Genomic DNA, 20,074 nt, shown 5'->3' with positions numbered 1-20,074 from the left:
CAACACCACAGGTCACTGTTTCTGTGTTGTGTTGCAGCTGCTCCTGAGTGCAGACAAATTTAGGATTTTATCTCATTACAGTGAAATTGTAATTTCAGTGCAGCTAATAATTCCCTGCAATTTAGAATTCTTCAAACCCTATTTATAGAACAAACATTTTCTCAAACCTGAAGCTTAGCAAAAACTTTGTGATTTTACTTTGCCTTCAAGGTCTGGAGAGAATGACGTGGAATACACTCACAACATGGAATTGGAGGAAGGAGACCTGGTGGAAGAAGCCACATCTGCCTCAGCAGGTGCTTCAGGTATACGTGGAGAAAATGCTTTTTATAATGGCATTTCTGTATAAAGTATCCCTTCCTCCTTTGCTCTCGTCAGAAACGATGTGGAGTTGGGGATCCTGTAGGATTTTCTATTTTTGGAACTGCCGCATCACATATCATATGTAGAGATTATTTAATGTAGGGCAGTCGTCCCATTGGCTTGCAACTGGGATTAAAAATAATAAAAGGCATGTCGGTATAATACTAGCTGTGAGATTACGTTTTGAGGAAGGCTATCAGAGAAACGTGATTTTTTTGAGAAATTTGCCACACTTCAAGGAAAAGATTGTCCTTGGGACTTCGTGTCTTTATAACCCAAAGATTTAATACCATTTAAAACTTCCGATGTTCTTCTGACGTACATCCTCTTACTGTGGGAGGAGATACTTCAGGTAGTAGGTAGAGAAGAATTTAAATAAATAAATCGATTGTTGATTTGAATATAACTCAGAAACATATTTTTATACAGGCAGTCCTGAACTTCCGACCACAATTGAGCCCCAAATTTATGTTGTTAATGAGAAATTTGTTAAGTGAGTTTTGTCCCATTTTACTATTTTTCTTGACACATTATGCAGTTGTTAACTTAGTAACATGGTTGTTAAGTGATTCTGATTTCCCCATTGACTTTGCTAGCCAGAAGGTCACAAAAGGAGATCATAGGACCCCTCAGGACACTGCAACGATCATAAATATGAATTAGTTGCCAAGTGTCTTGAATTTTGATCATGTGGCTGCTGTGATACTGCAATGGTTGTAAGTGTGAAAAATGGTCATAAGTTACTTTTTTCAGTGCCATTGTAACTTCGAATGGTCCCTTCATGAGCTGTTGTAAGTTGATGACCTATATTTGCTGAGATTTTTTTTTAATAACTGGAAAAGGGTTGTTTTTAAACAAGCACTGCAAGGCTGGTAAAGTTATGCTGAAAATGTGGATATATATAAAGGACATCTGTACTTTCATATTACAGTTCCATTTACAACTGTCAAAATCCTTTTGTGCCATAAGATAACAATCACTGGCATATGGCAGGCAAATTATACCTTTGACAGAATTTCTTGTGAGCCAAGAAATTAATTTATATTTAGCTGATTAATACCACCTCTTTTACAACAGCAGAAATGGAGACATGAAGTCTCCAAGCAAAGTGATTGAATGCATTATTTAGTTTTCTAAATGTTTGATGTTGGTGAAATCGTCGGTTAATAGTCTCTGTAGCCCACTCATTTGGAAGGATCTCCCATTCTGTTCCTTTCTTGTTCTTAATCACCTGTTTTTAGGGAGCTTTAAAATGGGAACTTGACTACTCAGTTAAATTAATCCATTATTAAATTAATTCTAGGTTACTTATCAACAGCGGTAATATTACCCAACTTTTTTTTCTTCCTTTTTATAGAGAGCTCATAACAGGGAAGACAAGAGACCTCCTAATTAACAATTTAAATAGCTTAATAACATAAATAATACTTTTATTGTTTTAAATATTTTTAATGATTATTGGGCGATGGTTGATCTTGTACTGTTTTCGAGATTTTCAATTTTGTTCCTGATCCTCCCCATTCCTTCATATCTGCAGTTCCATTTCTTAACATTATTTAATAACCGAATAACAGAGTTGGAAGGGACCTTGGAGGTCTTCTAGTCCAACCCCCTGCTCAGGCAGTAAACACTATACTATTTCAGGCTGTCCAGTCTCTCCTTTAAAATTGCCCGTGTTGGAGCATCCACAACTTGTGGAGGCAAGTTGGTTTGATAATTTGGTTTCAGCTATTTGCTGATTAATATGGATGTTTTTACATCTTTATTTTTAAAGACGTTTAAATCTGTCATGCGTCAACAGGGAAAAGGTTCTAGTCTTTTCATTCTTGTGATGGCTCATATCCCATATTTAGCACCTTTTGGAGATCTATCCATGTCTAGCATGCCCGTTTTGGATGTTAGAAAATCAAATAAACCAATCATTTTATACTTTGTAATTGTTGGCTATATAGATTCTACCTCCTTTTCTTAATACCTTCTATCCCAGGACAGTAGCTCTTTTGAATTCTGCTATATAGTGCAGTGTTGATGTGGTGTTGGGGGTTTCCGGTTCAATGTGTGGAGGGTGAAGGATGTGTGTTTGTGTTTATTTTCATGGTCACGATGTGCACTGAAGATGGTGTTTGATTTCGTTGTACACGGTGCAATGACAATAAAGTAAACTAAAAATTTGAAAAACTAAGTTTCTAAATGTATCAAGAAACAAATATTCTCTGCATTGCTGTCTTTCCAAGTACAAGATTTTGAGACCATGTTAGACCGTTTTGTGTATTTGTGGGGGGAAATCTCGTGTCTCTCCACAAAATGATCTAATATGGTCATTTCCTTCTTTCTCTATGGGTCTGTTTTAGGTACAGGTTTGCTAGTGTTCACAGCTGATTTCACCGTTAGAGGCAATGCTAATAAGATTGTCCAACTCTAGATGATATCTAAGAATTACTGGCTGCCTAAAATCATTACAAACTACTACTCACCTCTCTTTTTCTCCTTCCTCCTTCCTCCTCCTCCTCCTCCAGGTGGGAGCCATGCCTATCGCACACCATCCAGCCACTTGTCAAGGCGAGGAGGAAGTGCGCTCACTTCTGCCAGTAGCAGCTTGCTCGATATAGATCCCTTAATATTAATCCATTTGCTGGACCTGAAAGACAGAAACGTGATGGAAAACCTGTGGAATCTACAGCCACGCCCACCTGCCTCACTTTTGCAGAATAGAGGTGAGTGAGTAGGGGGAGATGAGGGGACAGAAAGCTCTGTGAAGAAGCGTTCGCCCTTTCTAGAGAGAGACTAAAAATTAGACCCATTTCTCACTTTGGGAATCCCCTTCAAAGGAGCTGTTTTTTTCTTGGAGATTATTCTTAAGATGTGATTCCTGACAGTATTTTAAATCAATGAAAATAAAGTTCCCCTCTGAAATTAGGGAGAGCCTAAAAACCTGAAGTTACTAAGAATAAATTTTAGAAAGTCGAACTGTTTAAACTTCCACAGACAATGAACACATCGACATGTGGTTCAGGTGCGTGAGAAAACAGGGAATTACAGGTAGTCCTTGACTTGTGACCACAACTGAGCCCAAAATGTCTGTTGCTGAGCGACAAAGTTGTTAAGTGAATCACTGCAGTTGTTAAGTTAGTAACATGGCTTGTTAAGTAAATCTTCCTTCCCCGTTGACTTTGCTAGCCAGAAGGTCTCAAAAGGGGATCACAAGACCCCCAGGACACTTCAGCTGTCATAAATAGGAGTTGCAAAGTGTCTGTAGTTTGATCACATAACCGGGGAGATTCTGCAATGGTTGTGAGTGTGAAAAACGGTCATGTCACTTTTTTCAATGCCATTGTAACTTCGAATGATCACTAAGTAAACTGTTGTAAGTTGAACACTACCTGTATATTTAAAATTGTAGTAATTCACAAATAACAGGCAGAAGCAGTATTCAATATTTAGTACCTGTAATATGGTACCTGTGAATAGATATTCTACACATGCTAAAAAAAAATGATACAGTACAAGATTCATTTATTTGTTCATTCATTCAGTTAATTTCTATAGCCTCCCATCTCAGTCAATGACTGGACAGCTATATCTATCTATCTATATCTATCTATCTATCATCTATCTATCTATCTATCTATCTATCTATCTATCTATCTATCTATCTTATCTATCTATTGCAATCAATAGTTTTGAATGAATTTGCTTATCTTTTAAAATGTTACCCCATCTTTTTAAGTAGCCCATTTAACAAAAAAGGCTGTGTTGGTTTCTCTTTTTTAAATACATGCAGGTAGTTTTGCATAGCTATCTTCCATTTTTTTAAAAAATGAACGTTATATAGTGGTGAGGATATAAATAATATTGCATGCTAACCTGCCTCCTTTGGTTTTCTTTTTCTGTGTCTTGTGGAAGTACTTACAATTTAATTATATATTTAATGTACTAAGTACGCTCTCTGCCTTCTTTGTTTTAACCTCTTTCCCTCCTCCGTCCTTATTTATTTTATTTATTTACTTTTTCATTTATTTATATTTTTCATATCTATTTGCTACCCATCTTGTAGCAAATCGCTTTTATTCCGCTCTCTTGGTGTAAAACTCTATGCAGCTCCCAGCCCCTAAAAGCTCTCTGTTCCTGCAGGCCTTTGTTTCTAGTTTTACCCATGCCAGAAATGGGAGGGAGGGTGGAGGAAAGGAGAGGCGAAAGAACCAGAAATAGGACTCTTTATGCAGTGCAAATTGAATAGATCTTTTCCTTCCCTGTGATATTTTCAGAATCTTCCACAGTAAACTGCATGTCATTACACATAGAGAAGACTCGGCTGCTGATCTTTTCTCTTAACATTTTTATTTCTTTAATATAGGTCTGTGCCTAACAGGAAGCAGAGAAACATTAGCTAAAGCAAACACTCTGGTTATATGCTACTTTTATGTAATTTATTGCAGATTTGTCCTCCAGAGAGGTGCCTTTATGTTTGGTAGAAAAATTCATCTAGATTTGGTCCATTACTGAAAAGGCTATTGCAGTAAAATGATATCTTAGGTAATGGGGCTATATTGCAAGGTAGTTGCATATTATAGTCCGATATTATAATCTCTAGTGAGCCATTTCAAATTTGATTTTCTTTTAGGGGAGTATTTGTTGCTATAAATTTGTTTTTTTTTTTGTTTTTTTCTCACTTAGGAGCCTCCCAAAGTCACAGCAGTCTGCATGTCCTTACATTCCTGCAGTACTCCATCATCCTTTGCCTAACTGATCATTTGCAAAGTATTTTGATATTGCTTCATTTGGAATAGAATAGAATTCTTTATTGGCCATGTGTGATTGGACACATAAGAAATTTGTCTTCGGTGCATAAGCTCTCATCAAGAATTCATCAAGAATCATAAGATACAACACTTAGTGATAGTCATAGGGTACTAAATAAGCAATCAAATCATACTAGGGAACAAATAAAACAATATAAATCATAAAGATACAAGCAACAAGGTTATAGTCATAAGCAGAAAAGGCGAGAGAGGTAATAGGAAGGATGAGAAGAATAATAGTAATGCAGTCTTAGTAAATAGTTTGACAGTGTTGTGAGAATTAGTTGTTTAGCAGATGGATGGCCTTTGGGGAAAAACTGTCCTTGTGTTGTTCTGGTGTGCAGTGCTCTATAGAGTCGTTTTGAGGGAAGGAGTTGAAACAGTTTATGTCCAGGATGTGAGGGATCTGTAGATATTTTCACAGCCCTCATTTTGACTCGTGCAGGACACAGGTCCTCGATGGAAGGCAGGTTGGTAGCAATGGTTTTTTTCTGCAGTTCTAATTTGATACTAAACAAATTTTAATTTGATACTAAATACACCCTAATAAATTTAATCCAGTAAATATTACATAAGTGATCTCCTTATGGATGTGCAATCAAAGAGTTAAGTGTCAGCTAGTGTTCAGGTCTTGTATTAGGCTTTGGTTAGCAAGCCATTGCTAAAAGTAATAATCGTAGCTTGGTTATTTTCTTGCAGACATAATCGTGCAGGATTACCTAAATACAGGTAATCCTCGACGTGCAAGAGTTCATTTAGTGACTGTTCAACGTTACAATGGTACTGAAAAAAGTTCATGACTCCTTCTCACACTTAGGACCGTTGTGGCACCCCCATGGTCAAAATGATCAAAATTCAGATACTTGACAAGTGACTCATATTTATGACGGTTTCAATGTCCCGGCATCATGGGATCCCCTTTTGGGGTCTCCTGACAAGGAAAGTCAACGGGGAAGACAGATTCACTTAATGACCGTGTCGCTAACTTAACAATCGCCGTGCTTCAATTAACAACTGTGGCAAGAAAGGTCGTAAAATCGGGCAAAACTCATTTAACAGATGTCTCACTTAGCAACTGAACTTTTGGGCTCAGTTGTGGTCGTAAGTCTAGGATTACCTGCAGGTGACATCATCAGTGCTAAAAGGAAGTGGGATTTGCTCTCTGCTTGCCCTATCTGTGTTGTTGATAATATTCTTGGTGATTCCTTGATTAGGGTGTTGTTTATGGTTAGCTTGTTTGTCTGAGTTGGTAGTTCCTTGATTGGGGTATTGCTTACTGATTATTGTTTACTGCTTGAACAGCAGGAACCCTGGTATTTTGCAGCACCAAGTTTTTAGCCCAATGCCCCATCTTTATTTATTTTTTAAATTGAATTTATATGCCACTTGTTTCACTGTTAAGGGATTCTGTACGAATGAGATCTCCTCCCCCCCCGTCATCCAGGTTTAGGACAAGCAGTGGCAGAGTTCTGTGCAAATTAAATCCTATAACCAAGGCCATAACCCCTATGGATGCTACCATGAGGTGTCCTTGAAACGTTTTTCCTGTTTCCTCTCTGTTAACCGTCCTGCTCTTTAACAGAGAAAGACCACCGGAGGCACCAGGCCATGTGGCGCGTCCCACCAGACTTGAAAATGCTAAAGAGGTTGAAAAGTCAGATGGCTGAAGTACGGAGTAAAATGTCCGACGTGAAGAACCAGCTGTCCGAGGTTCGGAGTAGCAACACCGGCTCCTCGGATGGGCAGGCCACGTACGCCTTCCCTGGGGACCAGGGGGCCTTGGCGGCTTGTGGGACAGAAGGCTACAACAAACTGCAGGAACTTGGGAGGGAACTACTGACAAAATCATCCCTTTCTGGCTGCTATATTCGGAATTGTAAGTGGAAAATGGGTTTAGTCATCACTTCGGTAAGAAAGGAGCCGTTTACTGACCCTGTTTTGCAGACGTGATTACGCCTGCCTCGGAAAAGCACTGATTTCAAACGAACATAAACTTTTCAACCCCATGTATTTGAGAACAGACAGAGACTGAATGTTGTGAAGATTAATCTGCTTTTGCCAAAGCATTGATTGCTGAGGGCAGTTGCTTTAATGCTGCACTTTTCACATGGAGATTCAGGTTGACCATCGTTCATTTAGTGCCCATTTGATGTTACAATGGCACTGAAAAAAATGAGTTATTAACTGAGTTTCCACGGTTATGACCATTGCAGCATCCCCACGTGTCAAAATTTGAGTACTTTGCAATTTGCATATATTTATGATAGTTGCACTGTCCCAGAGTCATGTGATCACCTTTTGTAACCTTCCCAGCCAGTTTCTGACAAGCAAAGTCAGTGGGGAAGATGGATGATAGACAGACAGATAGATAGATAGCAATAGCACTGATTTATATACCGCTTCACAATACTTTCACAGTGCTCTCTAAGCAGTTTTTACAGAGGACCCAACAATCTGGGTCCTCATTTTACCGACCTCAGAAGGATGGAAGCTGAGTCAACATTGGTGAGATTTGGATTGCCAAATTGCAGTGAGCTGGCAGTCGGCAGAAGTAGCCTGTGGTACTGCATTCTAACCACTGCACCACCATGGCTCTTTCTGATGGATGGATGGATGGATGGATGGATGGATAGATGATTAGATAGATAGATAGATAGATAGATAGAGATAGAGATAGATAGATAGATATTCTTAATCCTTTAGTCTGCCCCATTCCATTATATAAGATACACCCTTCAGTCTTTGCATTCCGTTCAGTTTTTGGCCACCTGGGTTACATTAAATTGTATTCACTTTCCTGCATTACATTTTCTAGTTTGTCTTGTTTGTTCCCTGTACTCTGTGCATTTATTTGTATATGGATAGTAAATAGTAACATGTAGCAATAATAGAGTTACACAAACTTGGTAAATTCCAGATATGTATACTTTAACTGCTGGAATGTTGAGAGTTAAAGCTCAGGCACTAGGAAGATGCTGGGGTTGTAAACCACTGATGTAGAAAAAGCAAATTGTATATGGGAGCCTCAATTAAGGAAGAAAATGTCTATCTTTAAACCGAGATAAAATATCTTGTTTTAAAAGTTCTAAAATAATGGTAATGATACGGGGTGATCTCTCTTTTAAGTCTCAGCCAGATATACCTTATGTCTCTCTTTTTAAAATGTTACTTGTTTTTAAAGCTGAAGTGTTTTTTTTTTCTTTTTCAATCCTGTAGCTGCAAATAAGAAAAACAGTTCAACTAAAGCTGGTCGCTCAGGGGCAGCAGGCAGCCTGTCTTTGCGAAGAGCAATGGATTGCGGGGATGGAAATATCCTTCTGAAGCCAGACTGTCAGCTTTCCTCTGAAGGTATAAGCTTACCTGGTGAATAGGTGTGGCTCTGAATACCATTTTGTTGCTTGTGAGTTTTAGATTCTTGCCCTTCTATCCGTGGTTCCTGTTAGAGCAGTTACAATAGAATCCAATTTGAGCTGCAAACCACTGATGATTGCAGGATGAAATGCCCACAGAACTGTTTAAAGTTGGAAAGAGCTTAGAGCCAGGGTGTCAACCTTGGCAACTTTAAGACTTGTGGACTTCAACTCCCAGAATTCCTCAGCTGGCTGAGGAATTCTGGGAGTTGAAGTCCTAAAGTTGCCAAGGTTGGACACCCCTGGCTTAGAGCTTTTTGTCAAATACAGGTGGTCCTCAACTTACGATCACAATGGAGCCCCAAATCTCTGTTGCTAAACGAGACCTTTGTTAAGCTCAATTTTACCACTTTTCATTTTGCCACATTGGTTAAATGAATCATTGCAGTTGTTCATTTGAATCCAGCTTCCCCGTTGACTTTGCTTGCTGAAAAGTCATAAAAGGGAATCAAGTGACCCCGGGGGACACTGCAGCCGTCATAAATAGGAGTCAGTTGCCAAGTTGCTGAATGTTGATCACATGACCGTGGGGTGTTGCAACGGTCATAAAGTGTGGAAAATGGTCACAAGTCATTTATTTCAGTGCCGTTGTAACTTCAGACGGTCACTAAGCTAACTGTAAGTAGGGGATTACCTGTAGTGAGCAAAAAGACTGTGTGGTATAGATATTGAAAAAGATTAGTTTACAGCCTGTACATATACAGAAAAAAAATATTCAGATGTTGCCCACCCATCCAGTGATACACCATCACAGATAGTCCTTGTCTTACAACCACTCGTTTAGTGACTGTAGTTACAACGGCACTGAAAACATGACTTTTTCACACTTAATGACCGTCGCAGGATCCCCCTGGTCAAGTGATCAAAATTAGGGCACTTGGGAACTGGCTCATATTTATGATGGTTGCAGCAGATCATGTGTTCACCTTTTGTAACCTTCTGACAAGCGAAGTCAACGGGGGAAGCCAGATTTGCTTAATGACCGCACGATTCACTTAAGAACTGCAATGATTCATTTAAGTGGGGCAGAAAAGGTCGTAAAATGGGGCAAAGCTCACGGTGGCGCAGTGGTTAGAGTGCAGTACTACAAGTTACTTCTGCCGGTTGACTGCAATTTGGCAGTTCGATCCCGACTGACTCAAGGTTGACTCAGGCTTCCATCCTTCCAAGGTTGGTAAAATGAGGACCCAGATTGTTTGGGCAATAGGCTGACACTGTAAACTGCTTAGAAAGGGCTGTAAAAGCACCGCAAAGCAGTATGTAAGTGGTGGTGTTGTTCTTCCTTCTTTCCTTCCCTCCCTCCTTCGCTCTGGAAGTGCAGGGGTTAAAATGCAGGCTAACTCTGTCCCACAGTTCAATCCTGACCGGCTCAAGGTTGACTCAGCCTTCCGTTTTTTCCAAAGTGGGTAAAACAAGGACACGGATTGTTGGGGGCAAGAGCCTGACTCTGTAAACCACTTAGAGAGGACTGTGAATCACTATCTAAGTCTTAAGTGCTAGTGCTATTAATAACTGCCTTTGCTTAGCAGTGCAAAGTTTGGGCTGAGTTGGGGTTGTAAGCTGAGGACTAATCTGTAGTTATGCTGCACACGGCTTTCCACGTGGTTGCTGACAGATCTGGTGGGATAAAAGGTAATTTGCACCTGAAACCAACAGGGAGGGAAAACAAAATCCTGCCTTTTCTCAGGTACGACTTGCTTATGGCAAACATGTATTATGTGTTAGATGTATATATTCTTTCAAGATTGGAAAAAGCATCGTGAGAAACCTGTCTTGTTTTTCTTTCAGGTTGCCTAGGAAACTCGAAGCCCAACAGTCGGCGTGGCTCCCCGAGGTCTTTGGCTGGCGCTTCAGACCCCCTGCCTAATTCTGAAGACAGAATATGCGAGGTTTCCAATTCCAGTGTCGGTGTTTCTGCTTTAAATGGCATAACTGCCGGGGAAAAAGCCAGGAAAGGAACAGCAGCGGTGGGGTAAGTTTGGGGAGACTTGAAAAAGAATATGCAGCTCACGGCCACAGTTGAGCCCAAGAATTTTGTTGTTAAAGTGAAACATTTGTTAAGAGAACTCTGCCCCATTTTACGACCAACAACTGTGGCACAAATGGTCGTAAAATGGGGCAGAGTTCTCTTAACAAATGTCAGTGAGTCACTGCAGTTGTTGAGTAGCATGGTTATTAAATGAATCTGGCTTCCCCGTTGGCTTTGCAGGTCGCAAGAGGTGACTCTTGGACACTGCAACTGTCATAAGTATGAGTCAGTTCCAAAGCGCCTGAATTTTGATCGCATGGTCATGGAGATGCTGCAATGGTCACAAGTGTGAAAAAGAAACAGCCATAAAGTCAATTTGTTAGGTGCCATTGTAACTTTGAATGGTCATTAAATGAACTGTTGTAAGTTGAGGACTACCCATACATCCAAATCATGGGGTTGGAAGGGACCTTAGAGGCCTTGTCCAGCCCCCTGCAACAGGCAGGAATTATTATACCGTTCCAGAAAAAAAGGTTAGCCTTGGTTTGAAAACCACCAGGCTGCCCCACTGCTTAAGAGCTCTCACAGTCAGGAAATTACTCCTTGTTTACTCTTTCACTTATATAAAGCTTCCCCTTCATGGTTCTTGTCCTTTGGTGCTACAGAGAGTAAACATAAAGCCAAGCCTTCCCTTTAACAGCCTTTCAAATGTGGGTCTTCCAGCACTGCAGGATTTTAAGAAGAGATTGGACTATCTGTCTGAAATCACCTTGTTTCACTCTCAGAAGATCTTCCTTCCCTGTTTTTATTTATATCTACCCAGGTTAGTTTTTCATAAAGCGTAGCATGAAATAGTTTACCGTTTTAATTTGAAGGAGGATAGGATTGTGGCCTTTCAGGAAAAAATATATATCTGTTTTTCAAATCAACCCTGAAATCTGTTTGAATGACGCAAATAGAAATGTTTTAGGCTTTGGGGCTGTTATTTTATTTTATTTTATTTACCTGCCTCTCCTGTGTTTTTAGGCCTGGTTCAAATCGATGTCGTCTGGAACCAACTGAGGCAAATGATTTGGAAAACAGCTCTGAAGCCAGGGTGCTCCAAGTAGTCCCCTCTGAAGGGGCTGCAGCAAATCTGGAGGAAGGTAAGGCTGAGTTCAGGATTTCAGAGAAAAACTAGAGATGTCCTGGTGTCTTCCTGTTAACCCACATTTGAGTGTTTACAAAGCTGAGAGGCTGCTGGAACTTATGGTACATCAATAACTTGAATACTGGTACTGTTCTGACCCAGCTTGCCAAACACGACAAACCCTCTGATGTGAACTCAAAAAATTCCTTTATTAGGTGCTCCAGCAGCCCCGGCAAAAGTTTCTCTCTCACTGCAGGCTAACAAGTCCGTCTGGCAGGGAATAGTTGTCTGCCACATCGATTCATCTCCGGCCCCTGCCTTTTATCCCCAGAGCTAGGGTAGGGCCTCGCTAGCAGCGATGGCTTTTCTGTCCCAAGGACCGGCCCATAGATTTCCACTGCTCTCCTCTCCTCTGCCTTCTGCACATCCATACATCAGGCGCTGGACCCAGGTGTTCCTCTTCTTCCTCATCAGCCACCTCCAGACCTGGGGGCTGTTGACTCTCCATCTGAGGGCTCTCTCTCTCTCTCTCTCTCCCCTCTCTCCCCCTCTCCCTCTCCCCCCTTCCTCTCTCTCTCCCCCTTCCTCTCTCTCTCCCTGATGCTGACCCTGACTCCTATGCCTCCTCCTCCTCCTCCTCTGATTTGGCTGCTGGAAGGGCTGAAGGCTGACAGGCCACAACATGTTGTCCTTGACTGACAACCATTCATCTAGTGACTGTTTGATGTTACGACGGCATGTAAAACAGTGACGTATGACGGTTCTTCACTCTTAAGACCGTTGCAGCATCCCCATGTCAAGTGGTCAGACTTTGGGAACTTGGCAGCTGGCATGTATTTATGACACTTTCACTGTCCTGGGGTCATGTGATCACCATTTGTAACCTTCCTGCCTGGTTTCCGACAGATTCAGTGGGGGAAGCCAGATTCCCTTAAATCAGGGGTCCCCAACCACCGGTCCCCGGACCAGTACCAGTCCGTGGAACAATTTCTACCGGGCCACCGGTTTGCTGGCCGCCGCCATCTTGTTTTGATGAAAAAGTGCTTCCGGTGAGCTTTTCCGGGTAGAAAGCGGCGTTTGGGTGCTGAAAGAATCCTCGCGCCTTAGTTTCATCGAGGGGGCAGGGGCGGCTTCGAACAAAACTAAGGCGCGAGGATTCTTTCAGCACGCATGGCAAGGCGAGCCCGAGCGACCGTCCCGAAGCCCATCGACACAGGTACAAAGGAGGAGTTGAAGGTGGCGGGGAGAAGTGGGGGACGGCTGGTTGGCCGGTCGCTCGGCTCGCCTTGCCTTGTCATGCGTGCTGATGCCGGTACCGGGCCACGGATGATTTTGTGATGCCGGTACCGGGCCGCGGCACAAAAAAGGTTGGGGACCACTGCCTTAAATGATTGCATGATTCACTTAACAGCTGCAGTGATTCACTGAACAACCACTGGCAAAATAGGTTGTTAAATGAGGCACAACTCTTAACTGCCTTGCTTAGCAATGGAATTTTGAACTCAATTGTGCTCATAAGTGGAGGACTACGACCACAGTGGAGTTCCCAATTTTATGTTGCTAAGCAAGGAATTTGTTTAGTGAGCTTTGCCCCATTTTACCACCTTTCCTGTTACAGTTGTTAAGTGAATCACTGCAGTTACTAAGTGATGCCATTGTTTAGTGAATCTGGTTTCCCCGTTGACTTTGCTTGACAGAAGGCCTCCAACGGTGATCACATGATTTTGGGACACTGCAACTGAATTTTGATCATTTGACCATGGGGGGGTGCCACAATGGTCATAAGTGTAAAAAATGTCCAGAAGTCAATCTTTTTCAGTGACGTCCTAACTTTGAACGGTCACTAATTGAACCGTTGTACGTCAAGGGCTCTCTGTACTGTAATTGATGAGCATTTCTTTGTGGTGATGGGTTTGGTAAAATGTTTAATGGCATCTTTAAAAAGTGCTTTAAAATGAGCTTCGTGTTCCTGGAAGCCGAGGCTTGAATTACCCTCTGGGAAGAGCATAGATGCTCTTCTTTCCGGATCACAGAATTCAGTGTTGGCTTGGAAGTCTCTTCCTCTCCTATATTCATAACTTCCTTCCCCCTCCTCACTCGTTGGACTCTCCGTAAGGAATGAATTGCTGTTGAAAGTTGGACTAAGACCCAAGGATCCATTATTACCTGCCGGAAGGTGTTGCAGGCGGCGCATCTGACCTCAGGCTGGTTATTACTTCTTTGTCCCTGTGCTTTAAGCACTTAGCAGTTGCAGCTGTGACTGCTGGAGAGGAAGAAAAGGGATTTCTTTCTTTTTCTTTTACAGTTACATTGTGGAAAACCCTGGGAAGTCCTTTGCTGCTTGTTCCTTTTTCAGAGAGGGGAATCTGAAGTAAGGGACCCTTGTTTGATTTGCCATTTTGTAGCCATGGAGACGAGAAGGTTGGCAGTTTCCCTACTACACAAGGACAAAGGAATTGGGAGCTTGTGCTCTGAGAATGGGGAAATCTCTAATGTAGAAGAAAATACTTGGAAATCTCACCACACTATTGAAGCTTGCTTTTTAGGGAGGAAGCAAAGTCCATTTTATAGTGGATTATTTCATACAGTAAACATCCTCTAGCATGTTGGTATGGCAATAAGAAGTGAAAATAACTGCTGGTTTTGGGGGACATTTGTCTTATTTGAAGAAGCTGCTTAATGCAAACCTGCTTCCAGATGCTTCAGTTCTTCCTTGGCTGCTAAATAAGGAGCTAAATAATTTGCAGCTTTTATCAAACAGTACTTCACTGATCTGCTGCTGATAATGACAGAAAGTGCTGGATTTTAGTTGCCAGCTGTGTAAAGCACTTTAAATAGCAAAAGCAAGGAGTATCATTGGGTGGATTAACAGAAATAAGAGGAAAAAAAAACAAGATTAGGTTGATTTTCAGTGTGAACACAGCATGTGGCTGACAGCCAGTTCTAAATATGGGAACTTCTAAGTTTTGTTGATTCCACTACACAGAGAACTAGGTTGTAAATCATATACCTAGAAAGCTTTAACATAGGGATATGAATACAGCATCATCCATGCTTGGACAGTGAATCGCTGTTCTTACGCTTATAATTTCCATTTAAGATTTTCTCACAGCTTTGCAGCTAATGTAGAAAATATTTGGAAATGAAGTGGAATTAAACCAAAAGATTGGATTTCCCTTTCAAGTTCCGTTTGCTCAAATGGAGTAGAGTACTTGTATCTACTGATTATTCTTTTTTAATCAGTGAAGAGGGGACTTTAAATATTTATTAATATTATTTCTGTCCTCCTTAAATAATTATGGATAACTGCATAAATCATTATTAAAATATGCTTAAAAGGGAGAATAAGAACTGGAACCCTCTTCCTCCTTTAAGACTTAAAAAAAATTCAAGAAATGTTGCACATATTTTGTTCACGGTTTAATGTATTATATCTGGAGAAATATATCCAAATTGAAAACCAGTGTGACATTCAAAATGTAGCTAGTAAAAGATAATACAGTTGTCATAATGTAAAACCTTGATCAGGAGATATCTACGGTCTGAATTTCTGAGATACCGAATGTGTTGATGACTAATTTTGAGGGCAGTGGAAAATATGAGAGATGGAATTATCATGATTTGATCAGCAGTTTTATGAAATATATTGAATCAATTTCATAATTCTGGCTGGAATATTTTTCAAAAGGCAGACTGATTCCTGCACAAGGATGCAGATGAGCTGAAGAGCTCCATTTCTCTGGAATGAACAGGTGGTGGCAGCAAATTTAGTTGGCTGTCTCCTGGAATTTCAAGGAGGGAACAGCTGGGTTGTGGGAAGAGCCATGTTGGTGCGGTGGTTATAGAATAGCATAACAGAGTTGGAAGGGGCCTTGGAGGTCTTCTAGTCCAACCCTCTGCTTAGGCAGGAAACCCTCTACCACTTCAGACAAATGGTTGTCCAATCTCTTCTTAAATACTTACAGTGTTGGAGCATTTACAACCTCTGGAGGCAAGTCGTTCCATTGGTTAATTGTTTTCACTGTCAGGAAATTTCTCCTTAGTTCTAAGTTGCTTCTCTCCCTTTCCACCCGTTGCTTCTTGTCCTTCTTCAGGGGCTTTGGAGAAGAGCTTGACTCCCTCTTCTTTGGGGCATCCCCTGAGATTTTGGAACACTGCTGTCATGTCACTCCCTAGTCCTCCTTTTCATCAAGCTAGACATACCCAATTCCAGAAACCGTTCTTTATGTTTTAGCCTCGAGTCTAAATAATAATGCAGTATCATATATTGCATTATAATGCAGTATTGCAGGATAACTCTGCCAACTGCCAGGAGGGTGATCCTGACCGGCTCAAGGTTGACTCAGCCTTCCATCCTTCCGAGGTGGGTAAAACGACGAAGACCCAGATTGTTGGGGGCAAAAGGCCTGACTCTGCAAACTTCTTAGAGAGGGCTGCAAAGCACCGCGAAGCGGTATATAAGCCTAAGTGCTAGGGCTAATGCTAAGAGGGCCTGGAAAACTGTTAAGGAAAGTGGCCAGACCAACACTTTTGTGTTGTTTCCATGCGCACACACTCCATTGCAGTTACAGGTACTTACAACCACAATTCAGCCCAGAATTTCTACTGCTAAGTAAAGCAGTTGTTAAGTGAGCTTTGCCCCATTTTACGACCTTTTTGCTACCATTGTTAAGTGAATTGCTGCGGTGGTTAAGTTAGTGACGTGGTTGTTAAGTGAATGTGGCTTCCCCATTGACTTTGCATGTCGGAACATTGCAAAAGGAGATCACATGACCCCTGGGACACTGCAACCGTTATAAATACATGCCAGTTGGCAAGTTTCTGAACTTTGATTGTGTGACTGCAATGGTCATGTGAAAAGTGGCCATAAGTCACTTTTTTTCAGTGCCTTTGTGATTTCAAACGGTCGCTAAACGAAATAAGTCAAGGACTACCTGTATGTCTTTTCAAGAGCTGTCCTTGCCTTGTCTACCTACTGGGGAGCCTTTCCCTAGATCCAACGGGAGTAAAGAGAGCCTTTAGCCATTTTTTCTTTTGAGGGTAATAATGTGTGACAGTCAGTTTTACTCCTTTCTGGGTGCAGCTGGACTTCACCTCTTGCCTGGCATGAGCAGCGACAGCGACATTGAGTGTGACACCGAAAACGACGAACAGGAAGAGGCCGAGACTGCCTGTGCTACTCCAGAGGTCTACAACCAACCTTTCCAGATTCAGCCTTCAAATGATGGTAGGATGGCTCCTTTGCAAAGGCTTTTCTGCTAATAAGTGACTCTAAAGCTAACCATTTCAGCTTCTATAAGTTTCCTAAATTGGTCAGTCCTTTCGTTGAGGATCCAGTTGATCAAAAAAATAATACTGCCGCAGGTCTTCCACCTCAGTTGTCTCAGCTATTGTTATCTTAAACTGGAGGCAGATTAGCTTGAACAATACCCCATTGCTCAGAATCAGGATAGACCCCTTATTCCAAAGGCTGTTTTCTCAAGAGGCAACTGGACTTACTTGCTTTTTCTTTGAAGACATTTCGCTCCTCATCCAAGAAGCTTCTTCAGCTCTGGGTGGTTGGAGGATGGAAGGAGTTATATTTCTTGCAGATAGCTTCAGGGTCACCTGAGTTGTGCAAATGGGTGAGGAGCCTTCTACATCACAATTACTTCAGCAGTTCCAAGAAGGCTCCGCACCCATGTGCACCATTCAGGTGACCCCGAGGACACAGACAAACCACCAAGTGGCCTCAGCAACTGTCTAAAAGAACGCAAATGACCAGCAAGGAATATAAATCCTTCCATTCCCCACCATCCAGTTAGAGCTGAAGAAGCTTCTTTAAAAAGCAACCAGAAAGTCCAGTTGCCTCTTGAAAAAGCAGCTTTGGAACAACCATGAGCTGGATGAGTAATAATCTCCATAGACATTTGACAAAAAAGTTCTTTTAATTAAGTAGGGAAAAGTCCTTGACATCTGATTCTAATCAGTCAGTAAACCTACAGGTTTCCACTCCCACTAGTGCCCACTGCCCCAGTGGAGAAAGGGATTCTTGCCATGAGGCAGTATTGACTCAACAATACTCACCCGAATGACAAAAGCCAGCATCACCTGGCTCTTCTTTTCTGAGCGGGTGGTAGCCCATTGCCGAAGGCTTCGGTCACACCAAGTCAGGAACCTTCACCATAAACCTTTTGTTTCTTCAGCCTCAGAATTATGCTCGCTCTTCCCGGAGGCTGACCACTTGGGCCCTGAAGATCTGCCCTTTGACACAGGGAAGGACAGCGCGAGGTAATACCGGGTTCTCCCTGCGGCACCAGCTAAAATTTTATCCGGATTGGCGCTTTGGAACTAAAAACATTTGCAAAGGGACCTGCCTGCCCAGGCGATACCAGCCATTTGCTCCCAGAGCGACTTCATAGCACCTGGAGCTCCGGGTGGTTCCTCTTGCTCTTCCTCCTATCTAAAAGCTGATTGTGTCTGGAGATGACGCCTGGATCAAATAAGTCAACTTCAGGGTAGCTCGGAGGAGACCTGCGTTGAGAGTCCTGCCACCCTCCCTCCGCGAGGAATGATGAGATCCCACTAAATCATTTGTTCTTCAGATCTGCCCGCAAATGTGTAAGTGTCCGTTCGTGCTTCTTTAGATTTCACCTTTTCTTTTGTGGATCACTCTTGAGGTGGAGTTCTTTTAAACCGTTACTTTTGTAGGCCTCAGGGCCCCCCTCCAGCCAATGAATTCCAACTTGCAGCCCCTATTTCCATTTGGGGATGTTTTAAGGAACAGAAGTGGACTCCTTAAGCCTAGTAAATGCTTAACACTTCCATTTTGCTTAGAAAAAAACCCCCCACTTCTCACGTAGTCTCTGCCTCCGTCTAATTTTAGAGCACCCCCTCAACACATACTGTACAGAACTGTATCGTGCCAATCCATTTTAAAGACTACTGATTTCTTCTCTCATCTATCCTTCATTGTTTTTATTAACATAGGCTGCTTCTTGATAAGAAATTATTCTAATTTATTGTTTGGTCTCAGATAAGAGCTTTTAATGATGCAAGCTGTCTGATGTTTGATTAGCATTCGGTAACTTGTTTCTCGGGAACAACACTGCCCCACATTTTCTGGAAATGCCTTACACAGATTTTTCCTGAAATCCTTTATCGCTGAAAATCCTAGCTATTACTGGTTTTCCAGCCCCATTTAACAAAAGCTTGCACCTGACATACCTCCAAAAAAGTACTTTTACCTTGGTTTGTATTCCTCACTGATGTGGCAAGGTTTAAGGTGACAAGGAAGGGATGCTTGCCTGCTGCAATTATTTTAAACTCTATACATCCTTGTCTTAAGCTATTTAAATATTTTCCAAGTGGAGTTTTCTCTCTCTCCGAATTAGCCCAGTTCTGGCCAGTTGAAAGTAGCCTTTTCTGCATTGCATTTAAGCTACTGAAGATGTTCTGATTTTAAGCTTAAATTTGGCTGCTCCCTTAAAAGCATGTTTATAACTATATGCCTATTACTTCATGTATCCTGGTGTATTTATCCTCTCATGAGTGTTATACCTTAAACAGGAATACCCATTTGTAAATGTAATGTTTAAAAACTGTAAAAATTCAGGTGAAAATGGTTTGCACTCTTTTAATTAATAAAATGAATGTGGAATTGACTGTGCTTGTGCAGTTGAAGTTCTTAAGAGGGCCTGCAAGAAATTGCTTACTAGATTCAGCAACAAAGCCTCTTTGTTTAGAGCCTTTTGTGGTGGGTGTTTATGTAAAAACAATAGCAGTGGTGAAAATGTAAAATTGGGCAAGACAACCAGCTAGTTTCTTTTAGTATGTTTAGTATTTTGGGGAGAAGGGAGTCAGAGTTAAAACTCTTCATTACATAGCTGCTGTGTTTAAAATAACAGGTTCAAGGTGCCTCTTGGAAAAATTTCTATCTCAGTAAGATGAATTTCTACTGACGTTTGTGTCCATTGCTCCTGTGTGTGTGTGCAAATTCTAGTTGTGATACATTGTTACCTTGGTACTCAACAGCTTTGAAACTCATCTTAAATTGGTATTCAACACATTTTGACACGAACACTTTGTCCCAGTACTCATTTGTTTCGTACTCAATGCACAAGCTAGCATTTGTTGTTGTCGGCTGCCTTGTGACTCACTAAATTATTCCTTATGGGAAAAAATTGTTTGGTATTCATTGCACCTCCCGGAACCAATTAACAATGAGTAGTGAGGTACCACTGCAGTTGTATTTTATGCAGTGACAAATATGTAATTGCAGTAGAAAACGCTCACGGTATTACAACTAGCCTGGTGTTGGAATAAGGAAAAGGGTGATTGAGGAACGAGAACAAACTTTTGGAAGCTGTGTTTGGAATGACATGATCCAGAGCTATAACTTTGAAATGTTTCAATCCCACACCAG

General features: G+C 41.5%; 1 protein-coding gene across 2 annotated transcripts in view; it reads left to right on the top strand.

The window, feature by feature from the left end:
* The window catches only part of TRIM37 (tripartite motif containing 37), a 53,569-nt gene extending 34,259 nt beyond the window's left edge, over positions 1-19,310 (top strand). Inside the window, exons 18-25 of one of the 2 annotated variants that reach the window (XM_087924907.1) lie at positions 211-305; positions 2,880-3,077; positions 6,745-7,038; positions 8,379-8,510; positions 10,361-10,544; positions 11,568-11,686; positions 16,754-16,897; positions 17,862-19,310. In XM_087924907.1, coding sequence (XP_087781033.1) covers positions 211-305; positions 2,880-3,077; positions 6,745-7,038; positions 8,379-8,510; positions 10,361-10,544; positions 11,568-11,686; positions 16,754-16,897; positions 17,862-17,944 — 1,249 coding nt within the window. In that variant the 3' untranslated portion in view covers positions 17,945-19,310. Of the gene's footprint in view, positions 1-210; positions 306-2,879; positions 3,078-6,744; positions 7,039-8,378; positions 8,511-10,360; positions 10,545-11,567; positions 11,687-16,753; positions 16,898-17,855 lie in introns of both variants that reach the window. The other variant, XM_087924900.1, reaches the window with a different exon arrangement.
* Positions 19,311-20,074: the final 764 nt, after the last annotated feature.

Source organism: Pseudonaja textilis, chromosome 1 (genome assembly GCF_049901715.1).
Source record: "Pseudonaja textilis isolate UNSWEBS1 chromosome 1, rPseTex1.2, whole genome shotgun sequence".
NCBI classification, from domain to species: domain Eukaryota; kingdom Metazoa; phylum Chordata; class Lepidosauria; order Squamata; family Elapidae; genus Pseudonaja; species Pseudonaja textilis.
Note: the sequence above shows the minus strand (reverse complement) of the source record. Positions and strands in the feature narration are given on the sequence as shown.